Source organism: Neomonachus schauinslandi, chromosome 13 (assembly GCF_002201575.2).
Source record: "Neomonachus schauinslandi chromosome 13, ASM220157v2, whole genome shotgun sequence".
NCBI lineage: Eukaryota > Metazoa > Chordata > Mammalia > Carnivora > Phocidae > Neomonachus > Neomonachus schauinslandi.
Genome location: NC_058415.1, coordinates 93,601,016 through 93,613,304, shown reverse-complemented (window position 1 = coordinate 93,613,304; position 12,289 = coordinate 93,601,016). Strand labels below are relative to the sequence as shown.

The 12,289-nt window shown below is 50.2% G+C and overlaps 1 protein-coding gene across 1 annotated transcript in view; it reads right to left on the bottom strand.

Annotated features, from left to right (window-relative positions):
- CACNA1B (calcium voltage-gated channel subunit alpha1 B) overlaps positions 1–12,289 on the bottom strand; it is a 183,650-nt gene that overhangs the window by 40,343 nt on the left and 131,018 nt on the right. The window contains exons 25-31 of the mRNA XM_021691077.1: positions 11,105–11,201; positions 9,218–9,378; positions 6,464–6,601; positions 5,276–5,477; positions 4,842–5,006; positions 4,432–4,542; positions 3,930–4,013 (exon numbers count right to left, since the gene is read on the bottom strand). Of these exons, the coding sequence (XP_021546752.1) occupies positions 3,930–4,013; positions 4,432–4,542; positions 4,842–5,006; positions 5,276–5,477; positions 6,464–6,601; positions 9,218–9,378; positions 11,105–11,201 (958 nt within the window). The remainder of the gene's footprint in view (positions 1–3,929; positions 4,014–4,431; positions 4,543–4,841; positions 5,007–5,275; positions 5,478–6,463; positions 6,602–9,217; positions 9,379–11,104; positions 11,202–12,289) is intronic.

The following is a 12,289-nucleotide window of genomic DNA, read 5'->3' as shown; positions in this document are numbered from 1 at the left end:
GCTTTGCCTACTTCTGTTCTAATACTTAGGTGTTTTATTTTTCTTGTCTTATTCATTCAACAAGTGTCTACTGAATACCTGAAGTGTCAGGCATTATTCCAAGCACTGGAATATGGCAGTGAACCAGACAAAAACCTCTGTCTTCATGGAGCTGACATTCAATTTATTGAACCAACCAGGCCCTGAAGTTCAATGTGCTTACAGGTATTGTCCTTTTCTAATTTTAAAGGGAATTCTTTCCAAATTTCGCCATTATATGATGTTAGCACAGGATTTTTGGTAAATTCTCTTCATCAAGTCAATAATTCCTAGATTGCTAATAATTTCTATCATGAATACAATTTTAGTTTTATTGAATGTCTTCTCTGCACCCATGACAGGATCACATTAATAGTGTTCTTTGATCTGTTAATGTAAATTAGACTTTCTGATGCATTTTACATCTACGTTAATGAGTGAGCATGGAATATGACTTCCTTTATTATACTCTATCTTTTAAATAATTTTGGGGTACAGATTGTACTAGTCTCATATAAATAGTTAGGGAATGTACACTCTTTTTCTATTCACTGGAAGAATTTATTTAGGATTAGAATGTTCTTTCCTCATATTTTAGGTAGAAACCTAATGCATAAGACTACTACAACCAGTGGTATGAGGCAAGACAAATTAGTTATCACACCTCACACTTCCTACTCCTGGTAGGCTTCCTTGAGTTTTGGAGATGGCATACACCCCTGAAGAAATACTGCTGTGACCCATTTATCAGATGACACAAAGCTGCTAGGTTTGAGAGGATTCAGAGCCGGAGAGGGCTCTCTAGTAGATCCATGCTACAGTACCAGGAGCCCTATAACGTGGGCCATAAGATGCAACAGATTCCACAGTGCTGGGGTATCTGTGGGAGATACAGACACTGTGTGGAGTCCCTGGAAAGCCGGCATAGAAAAGTCAGTGCAAACACCTAGGATTCTGGAGCAAGGGCATGTCATCTGCTGAAGACATCACCAATGAGAGGGGCCACTCCTGGCTGCTGGGCCCTGGTGGACACCGGGTCTGACCAGGAGACAACTGTGTCTATGGCACCAATGCTTCTCTTTATGAGTGTGTGTTGCAGGCCTGCCAACAATCCAGTGTTATGATGGAAGTGCTACATCCAGGGCCAAACCCAAGCACATCTAGAGGGCACAGACTCATGATAGGTGGCCCAGTGCCCCAGGCCTTGCACCTTTGCTGCACCTGTCTTCCTTAGCTCACTCCTACCCCAACATATCATGGGATGATCACTAAAGCCAGGAGGAAAAACTCAAGCCTGTTACATGAAGCGGTTGGCTCAATACATTGGTGCCACCAGAACGCCACACAGAGACGAGCTGAAAGACAGTGGTGAAGCAAAGTTCTAGGTGGTGAACCCGGTCAGCCATGGCACGGATGAAGAAAGAAGTTGCCTGTGGTATGGATTACAGGACCTTAGGCAAGAGCTAAAGCTTGGCCAGGGCTCCGGAGGGAACAAAGGTTGGGGAAAGGCATCCAGATGGGCCTAGGGAATGGATGCGACATGCAGGTCCTTGTATTACACATCAGTGTCCACCACAGAGCATCCACAGCTGTAGGGGCACTAAAAACCAGGCCTTGAGATGGTTTACCCAACAGATGACAGCCAGCCTCTATCCTCACCAGCCCCAGTGTTCACACAGTAGATCCATGAATGGAGTGACCATGATGGCTGAGATGAAGGCTGTGCCTGAGCCCAACAGGTGGGCTGATCCAGCCATGACCACTACTAAACACCTAGCCCACTATGAGCAGAAGTCAACGAGGCCTCTACAATGCACCATGCTTTAGGCTGTCAACCAGCCACTTGGTGGTAATTTGCTTACATGAGAATCCTTTCACCTGGAAATGGCAGTGATTTGTCTCGACTGGGATCACTCATACTCTGGGTGTGGATTTGTCTTTGCCCATGGAATACCTTGGCCTGCACCAGTATCAGAGATTTACCCATATTGGATTCCACATAACATCAACTCCAAACTGAGCAAGCAGAAGCAGGTACAAAGAAGCAGGTGACTCTGGATCCACTGGCATATAATATTCAACATCATTCAGGAGGTGGAAACCTCATAAAACACTGAAAAAGCCTCTTAAAGGCACGGATTAAATGCTGGCTTGGTGATGTACCTCACAGGGTTGGGATATTGTCCTTCAAGATGAACTGACAGACGAGAGATGGTACTGGGTGTCCAACTGTTGCACAGATCCAGAAAGCAAGGGGTGGAAGTAGGGGTGGCCCCTCTCACTGTCCTCCAGCAAGCCAGGTCAGACTCTGTTCTCATCATCTCCATAAGTTTAGGTTTGGCAAATCTAGAGGTCCTGGCTCAAGGGGTAGGGAAGGCTTCCACTGTGGAACACCAAAGTCATGGTGGGCCCCTGTCACTTGTGTTCCTCATGCCGTAAGACCAGCAGGCAGAGCAGCGTTTCCAGGCTGGCCAGGGTACTGGATGGTGGGTATGGAGAAGGGCAGAGCTACCATTACATAGGGTAGGAAGAAGTCTATCTGGAAATCAGGGGGTTCACTAGAGCCTTTCTAGTGCTCTGTGACCAGTCTTAATTACGAATGGACTACTATGGCAGCCAGAACCACACAAGGGTGTGACAAGCAGGGGCTTGGGCTTCACAGGGTGACAGTGTGGGCTGCCTCATCCCGCCCAGCAACTAGAGCAGCAGAAGGCTGGCCACCAGTCAGGGGACCCCAAAATGGGTTAGGAAGAATAAGTTAATGAACATCAACTTAACTCAGACTAGCTCTAACTGGTTACCAACCCTCTTCTCCCACACATCGTGACCAGCACCCTCCTGAAGAATGAGAGAAGTGAACCCAGTGTGAGATGTGGGCAGAGCTGAGTGGGGCCAGGGTAACAGCAGACACTCGTGCACTCCAGTGTGGTCCTGTTACCAAGGAGCCTGATATTCCTTCCTCCCCAATGGTGGCCAGAGCCTGCTTTGCCTACACGTGGGGTGCACTCAGAAGGGCTGGAGGTATCTGACAATTCAAACCCCCAGGTGCAGCCCTTAGTTGTGGACTAATCAGTACAGAGGCATAAGCTCTGCAACTCTGAGGTGTGACCACCCTGTCTCCAAGCCCCCATTGGGGATGACCCAAATGCACCCCAACACTTGGCTCCAGATACATTTCTGATCCTCCTTCTCTTACCCATCCACTTCCCCAAACCTCTCTCTCATGGTTTTGCCTGGGAGTGCTTCCTAAGAAATGACTTGTACAAGAACCCCACCTTAGTGTCTGCTCCTAGAAAATTCAACTTAAGACTGAGATGAGATTTTTTGCCATTTAATTCTGATATAATGCATTGTACTCAAAGAACATTGCCTTATGATTCAGATTCCTTGAAATTTGTCAAGACAATTTCGTATTTTAGCACTTGGTCAGTTTTTACATATAATCTGTGTATGTTTGATGTGAATGAGTATCTCATTTTATTTACACACACACACACACACACACACACATACGTAAAACAAACCTAATATTCTAAAATATTCTAAATTCTTGTTGGTTTTAGTTCATGTACTTTGGTGCCAAGTTGTTAGATTTGTTAGACACACACAGATTTAAAAGATTGTTGTCTTCCTGGTCAGTTGTTACAATGAAGCTCCTAGGTGACTCTCAGACCACCAGACTAGAAGACCTTTTGGAAACCACTTTCTTATCCAAGAAAAAGTATTTCCCAAGACAATACCCAATCCCCAACTCCACCTCTGGAGAGGAGCCTCCTTCTTTCCAGGGGCTCCTGGGGAACCCTGGCAAGAGAGAAGGGGCTAGCACTCAGGACCTGGAGGCTCACTGAGGAGCACTGCCCAGAAGGAAACCATTCTGGGGCCCTGCAGGAAGGAGAGGAAATGCTACTTACCGCAATCTCTGTTACTAAAATATCAGTAATACTTCCCAACACAGTGACAAAGTCAAAGACATTCCAGGCATCTCTGAAATAGTTCTGGAGAGAAAAAAGAGCAGTTACTGCTAGAGGCTGGTAAGCGTTCTGCCAGGCAAGGAGTTGCAGGAAGTACCCCTAATCAAGAAAGGAGCAAAGGGACAGAGGGGCCACCAAGGCAGGACACCACAGCTGGGTACGCAAACACCTGTGGGTCTGGGCAGGTGCAGAACTGAGAGCTGTGTGTCCAAAGAAGAGGAGCCTGGCCCCGCCTGTCTCCAGGAGCTGGGCTAGGGGCAGAGCTCAGGCAGCTCAGGGTATTGGAGCAGCCCCCCTTCCTCAGGGCCACCACAATGTCACATTTGCTCTGGGGGCTTGGGGAATTCCCACCTCTAAGCTACAAGTCCCTGAAGATCCCCCCTACAGAGAGGGAGCCAGAATGCAGACCACCAAAAGGCCAAGAGGGAGCCAAGGCACCTACCAGCACCCCAAAAGCGATGATCTTCAGCACGCATTCCATGGAGAACATGGATGTGAACACAATGTTCAGGCATTTCAACATTAGCTCATATTCATACGGTGCGTCATAGAACTGCACGGGGAATAAGTGCCATTGGCTACAGGTTCAGCTGCCCCAAGACACCCCAGCCTTGACCTCCTGCCAGAGCACAGAGAACTGCACGCCTGCCCAGGGTAGGATACCCATCCCTGCTCCCCCCGTTTTCTCCCAGGACACTCTCACCATCTCAGCCCACAGAGAACCCAGGGCACTGGGCTCCTATAGGCATCCCATGCTGACCAGGACGTGATCAGCTGCAACTATGGCTCTCTCTCTCCATCTCTCTCACACCCCAGCTGGCACCCACTGTCCCCTGTGCTGGGCCAACATACCTTCATCATTAGCACCACTGTGTTGAGGGCGATCATGGCCATGATGAAGTACTCGAAGGGAGGCGAGACCACAAAAGTCCATGTCTTGTACTGGAATGACTGCTTGTCCTGGGGCATGTACCGCGTCAGGGGCTTGGCACTAATGGCGAAGTCGATGCAAGCCCTCTGCCCGGGGACAAAGGAGCACTGAGAACATGGTGGGGGTGGGGGGAACCCACACTGCACCCCACACCCGTCTCTTCCATCCTCGCAGGCAGCCCTGACCAGCCACACTCAGCCTCTCCCTGCCCCTGTGCTGGCCACCAGCTATGCGGTGGTGAGCGAGTACCATGCGGAAGGGAAGTCCAGTGGTTCTGCCCACACTGACCATCAGGGGAGCCCAGCAGAGCATCCAATGCACACGTGCACATGGGGCAGAAGAGGGAGCCACCCACCTCGTTCTTCTCCAGGCTGCATTCAGACATCACCTTGTCCCCCTGCTCCTGGAAGGTGATGATGATCAAGGCCACAAAGATGTTGACAAAGAAGAAGGGGAAGACCACAAAGTAGACCACGTAGAAGATGGACAGCTCCATGCGGTACCCGGGGCTTGGGCCTTGCTCCTCATAGGTGGCGTCCACAGAGTGTTTCAGGACCCTGCACCAAGGGCAAACACCAAGTGTCAGGGGGGCCCCTGAGGACAGAGCCATGGGAAAGTCAAGACCTGTATCACAGGTGAGGCTTCCGTACCTGAGCCCAGAGATGGCAAGAGGAAGGGGATGCTTAACACTGCGGGCCTCAGCCCGCTCCCTAAGACCGCAGTCTCCTGAGGTAGACTACCTTCCCGATAGGGCTTGTACTCAGGGCTGTTGGAGGGCCATCAAGGGGAGGTCTCCAGGGACTGGAGGTCCTAACCCCAGGACAGGTGGAGGCCCAGGAGTTCTGCCCTGCCCTGCTTACTCCTAGCTCACACCTGCTCATGCCCAGTTCACCAGCTCATACCCAGCTTCACCTGCCTTTAGAAAACCCTGGGCTCGGGCGCCTGGGTGGCTCAGACGGTTAAGCGTCTGCCTTCGGCTCAGGTCGTGATCCCGGGGTCCCGGGATCGAGTCCCGCATCGGGCTCTCTGCTCCTTGGGAGCCTGCTTCTCCCTCTGCCTCTCTCTCTCTGTCTCTCATGAATAAATAAATAACATCTTTAAAAAAAAAAAGAAAAGAAAAGAAAACCCTGGGCTCCTGGCACAGCATTGATCCTACCTTCTGAGAGGTGGTCCTCCCAGCCCCAAAGGAAGTCCCCAGTCATCCAGTGTGGCACTGAACAAATACATCCCTCTGTCTACCCTTAACTGAGGCCAGAAGGGTAGCACAGGGAGATACCAAAGAGCCCCATCCTCCCTCTGGCCTTCAGCCACTCAAAAACGATTTTCAGGAGATCACTATGCCGTGTACTTTGTCTTAATCTCGTCCTCTTTCCAGGTTGCCCGCTCCTGGAAGGCAGAGCCATGTCTTACCTGGTGGGTGCAAGAGCCTATGGTGTATTTGCTGGATGACTAGAACACAAACGGATGCAGAGTTTGAGACTCCCTGCCCAAGCTGCCCCTCTGCTCTAGCGTGATCTGCCACAATGAGCCAGTGAGCACTCACATGGGCCACCCTTCTCCTGTGGACACTGTAAACAGTGTCAGCAGAGCCCAGAGCACATTGTCGTAGTGAAAGTCGTATTTCTTCCACTGCCGGGGCTGAGCTTCCACCTCCTCCTTCTCATAATCCAAATACTGACCCCTGGGGATGAGAACATAGATGAGGTCAGAGGTTAGAGACAAAGGGTCCAAACACGCTGATTTGTCTATGGTCAACTGATTTTTGAAAGGGCTGTCCATCCAATGAAGGAAGAACAGTCTTCTCAACAGACAGAGTGGGACAACTGGGCGTCCACTTGCAAAAGAAGGAAGCCGGACCCTACCTCATGCCATGTACAAAACTCAACTCAAAATGGACCAAAGACCTAAAGGTACAAGCTAACACTAGAGAGCTGTTAGAAGAAGACACAGGAGGCCTGGAATTAGGGAAAGGATTGTTAGATACGACACCAAAATCATGAGCAGCAAAAGAAAAAAGTAGGTCAATTCGACGTCATCAAAATGTAAAGCTTTGTGCTTCAGAGACATCATCAACACACAGAATGGGACCAAATATTGGAAAATCGTCTCTCTGATAAGAGTTGAATCTAGAATATATAAAGAACTATTATAATCAATTTTAAAAAAGACAAACACCCCGATTAATAAAAATGGATAAAACATCTGAATAGGCATTTCTCCAAAGAAGATGTACAAATGGCCAATAAGTACATGAAAAGATGCTCAACATCATGAGTCATCCAAGAAATGCAAATGAAAACCACAATGAGATATCATTTTATACCCACTAGGATGGCTACAATTAATTTTTAAAAAGGAAAATAACAAGTACTGGCAAGGATGTGGAGAAATCAGAACTCTCCCACACTGCTGGTGGGAATATAAAATGGATCAGCCATGTTGGACAAGTCTGGCAGTCCCTGACACTGGTAAACAGAATCACCACAGGATCCATCAATTCCAGGGCTAGGTATACACTCCAGAGAAATGAAGACATCTGTCCACACAAATACTTCACATGCATGTTCACAGCAGCATCAGTTATAACAGCCAAAAATGGAAACAACCCAGATGCCCATCAACAGATGGGTGAATAAAGAAACTGCCACATCTACAGCAGGGAAGAACATCCAACCATGAAAGGGAATGATGCTCTGACACACGCTACAGCACGGTGACCTCAAAAACATGAAGGCGAATGAAAGAAGTTACACACAAAAGACCACATATTTACGATTCCCTTTACATGAACAGGGAAATCTATAAAGACAAAAAAATAGATTCATGGGTGCTCAGGGCTAGAGATGGGGAGCTAGTGGGTAATAAAGGACATGCAGTTTTTTATGTTTTTTAACTTATGAAAATGTTCTAAAATTGACTGTGGTGATGATTGCACATATCTGTGAATGTATTAAAAAATCACTGAATTGTACACTTTCAATGGATGAATCACATGAATTATATCTTAGTGAAAACAAAGGCTACCACTAAATGGGGGAAACGATGGGTCTTTTCAAATAAATGGTGCTGGGTCAACTGGATATCCATCTACAGAAAATTTATCTTTATCCATACCTCACCTAACACACAAAAATCAACCACAGATAGATCCCAGATCTAAATGTGAAAGGTAAAAATAAAACTTTTAGAGGAAAACATAAGGGCACTTCTCCCTGACCTTCAGATACGTTTTCTGAACAGGACACAAAGAGTACTAAATATAGCAGAGATAAATTGGACTATACTACAATCAAGACTTTGTTTTTTAAAAGACATGTTTTAAAAAGTTGAAAGCACCCCACAAAGGAGGAGAAGACAACCACAATCCATAGGTCTGACAAAGGATGACTATCCAGGACCTTACAAAATCCCTACAAATCAATCAGAAAGAGAAAGACAACCCATACAGGGAAACAGGCAAAGGCTTGCACAGACCCTTCCCAGGGACAGCTGAGCGGTCAATCACCTGGGGAGGTGCCCAACACCACTGGTTACCACACGGTGCAAATCACAGCACAGAGAAATGCCACCAGCCCAATGTCAGACAGAAAACACAAGTTTGCCCGTGCTGTGGAGTATTGGAGCTCTCATCCGTGTGCAAGAGTGTGATTTTACACACATATTTGGCAGCACCTGCAGAAGCTGAACAAAAGCACAGTGCACAACCCTGCAACCCAACTGCGAGGTTTGCACACGTCCTGGAACGGTGTATGTGTGCTCCCAGTAAACGTGCACTGGACAAGTCATGAGAGCTTCCGACTGGAAACACCCCTGATGTCCACCAGGCACAGAGGGTAAGTATGTGGTAACATACTCCCACAAGAGACCACTGCATGAACAGAGGCAACTGGGACCATTGCCTGTGGGTGGAGAAGGGGCTGGCCGCACTGCCTTGCTCAGCATCCACACCAGTACCTACCTTCATTTCCCCTAGTTCCCCTCCCCCCCACCCAGATCACCTCTCCTGTTTCCTCCGGGGTGGGGCCAGGTCCAGAAAGGGCAGCCCCTTGACCCTAGAGCCTAGCCTAGAGCCCTTCAGCAATATCCAGTGGCCCCCATGTGTTCCCCGATGTCTATGGGCAGGAAGAACATTTCCTCAGAAGTGGCTGGTCCCTGACTCTGCTGAGGAAAATGAGCCAAAAGTCCTTGGTGTGGCCTTGGGGACAGAGGCACACCCCCAGCTCTCTGGTACACCCCACGCAGGCCCCTCGCCCTCGCCCTCACAGGGCTCCCCACCCCCAGCCCTGCCTCAGCTTACCGGCAGTCCCTCTCCAGCCCCTTAGACTCATCCGTGCAGTAGAAAAACTTCCCTTTGAAGAGCTGCACCGCAATGACAGCAAATATGAACATGAAGAGCATGTAGACGACCAGGATGTTGAGGACATTCTTCAGCGAGTTCACCACACAGTCAAACACAGCCTGGAGGGGAGGAGGGCTCTGCTCAGAACCTCAGGGCCCTCAGGCCCATAATCACAGAGGGACCTGCTTCCCGTCACCTTCACACAGGAAGCCACCTGCCGCTGCCTCTCCCAGGACTTGAAGAGTGGGCAGGAGGTGCTAGAAGGGGTGGCATGGGCAGATGGGCTGGACACTGATGGGACGCTTACGGGACAGGCCAGCTAGTGAGGACAACTTGGTGCCCAGGTCCACCAGTGTCAGGAGGGGCTGACATGGAGGGAAAGGAGTGGGGATGGGGATATGGCCAGCCCTCTGCTCCTGCCTCTGGGCCTGCCAGTGGGTCACACTTTGCCCCTGCCCATCAGTGGGAACCAATATGGGGCGGGAAGGCAGCGATGCCGTGGCCAGCTCCAAGACAGGGACTTGTGGCAGGTTTTGGTGTGGCCCAGAGGTGACTCTGTCGTCTGTTAGCACCACCACCTGGGCTTCTTCTCAGGATCTTCCCTACCTGGAAGCTCAGCTTGCCCTGAACTCCCTGGCTGACCCTGGACTGCTGACCCTGGCCCTGGTCCCTGTTTCTCGGAGCTGAGGAGATCCCCCATCCTGCTCTGGCTGTCCACAACCATCTCCTGAGACTCTGCCTGGCACACTCAGACACCAGCAGCTTCCTCAGCAAATGCAGCCTCTGCCCACTTGCCCAGTGTCCATGACACCCCTAACCTGCCGGCCCAGGTCCAAGTCCCCACCTGACACAGAGGGCCTGTGGCTGCCTTCAAGCCACCCCCAGCCCACCCCTTCACAAGCAAACTGCCTTCTGTAATCCCCACACTGCTTCGTGTCTGCAAGGCTTGCTTCTGCATGCTGTTCACAATACTTTACTGCACAATTTTGTGGGATTAAACGAGTTTAAGCATCCAAAGCATTCCTCACAGTGAGGAACACACTCAGTAAATTATCATATTTTAGCACAACTCCAAGGGTTTGGGTTCACACTCTTTCCTTTATCCAGAACCTCAGCCACACCTCATCCAGAACCTCAGGCCCAGCCCAGGATCCACTTCTCAGGACCCCCTGCCCTCCCTGCATCTCCCTCAGGACCCTCTGCGTCTCTCAGAAGCCCCTTCTTTCTTTTTTAAAATTTAATTTAATTTAATTTAATTTAATTTAATTTAAGAGAGAGAGAGGGGAAGGGCAGAGGGGGAGAAAGAATCCCAAGCAGACTCTCCACTGAGCACGGACCCTGACGCAGGGCTCGACCTCACAACTGTGAGATCGTGACCTGAGCCAAATTCAAGAGCTGGAAGTTTAACCGCCCAGGCACCCCTCGGCAGCTGCTCCTTCCCTGTATAACAGCTGTTGGTGTTGCTGGGTCAAGGAAGAACCTTCCAGAGCACTACGGAGAGTAAGCTCCCCTTTGGGGAGAGTCATGGAACTGAGGGAGCTGGACCCACTTGCACAATGTGTGATCTGAGAAAACAAGCGTGGGTCCTCCCTCAGCTCTACTCATCCCATCCCACGTGGGAAGATGCAGCCAGACAGGGTTAGTTACATGGACACATGTGCACTCACAAGACACAGCACACATCCACATTCGCGCACACATGCACCCACACACGTGCACAGACATGCACACACGCATATCTACACACATACACATGCACAGCACACATACATGCACACACAGGCCTACACTCACATGTACACGCACAGCCTGCACATTGCTCGAGCCCCAACTCCAGGCTCTCACCTTGAGCTTAGGCAGCCGTTTTATGGTCTTGAGGGGCCGCAGGACACGCAAGACTCTCAGGGACTTGATGGTATTGATGTCTTTCCCTTTGGATCCTCTAGAAGGGAGAAGTCACACATGCAGACAGGCAGGATGCACACCCATGCCCAGTTCCCACAAAGCCTACTGGGTTGCACTCCCCTGTGCATTTTGTCTTAGGCCCCAGGGCGGAATACCTAAGAACAGGGAGGCCTCTGCCCTGCAAGCACCACAGGCCACGGCACCTCCTCCTGTGGGTTTTGCATGACAAAGGCCTCATCTGAGCAGACAAAGGCCAGGACCAGGTCAAGAGCACCTGGTGTACACGGAAAGCTGGGCTTCCAGGTGGGAAGAACCCATTCTCACAGACCACATCAGCCATTTCTACGCTAGTGGTCCCCAAACCAGTGTCATCTGGGCACCATGTTGAGACCAACAATGGGAATAAAGAGGAGAGAAGGGGGCTGGCCCCAGGAATGCAGACCTAGCTCAGGGCCAGCACCTGGAAACCTACAAGCCATTCGAGCAAGAGCCTTCTGGGAGGGCTGGCTTCTTTGCTTTTCAGTCCTGGTGGAGGGAGGGTAAGGGGAACATGTCAGGATCTCCCTGCCTGTCCTTGCTCAACTGCTCCTACACTCCTCCAGATGATGTAACACTGACTGAGAGGGAGAGGAGGAGAGGGGTGGTAGGCGCGAAGGAAGGGAAAGAGTGAAGCAGAGTAAGAAAGAGAAAAAGATGAATACCGAGGTAATATAAGGGACAATGCAATGCAAGGGGTGAACAGAGGAAGAAAGAAAGAAATAGCAAAGGAAAGAGAGAGAAACAGACAGGGAGGGAGGGAGGGGAGGGGAGGGGTAAGAGCCCACAGAGAGACAAAGAGAGCAGCAGACAAGAGAACCCAGACTGGGGGAGTAAGACAGGGAGTCAGGAAAAGAAAACTCTAAGCACCAGACGCAAGCTTGGAGATCCAGGACCAGTGGGCCCAGATCGGGTCCCTCAAAGGAAGACGTCCGAGCAGACCCAGGTGGCTCCCTCAGGCTGCCAGGGGCCCAGCTGTTGTCAGACTCTGGGGGCTGGCCTTCTCACCAACCCAAAGCCAGGGCAGATATCGGGGGTGAGGGGTGGTCCCCTGACTGACCTTCATAGACTGCCTAAGGAGGCAATTCT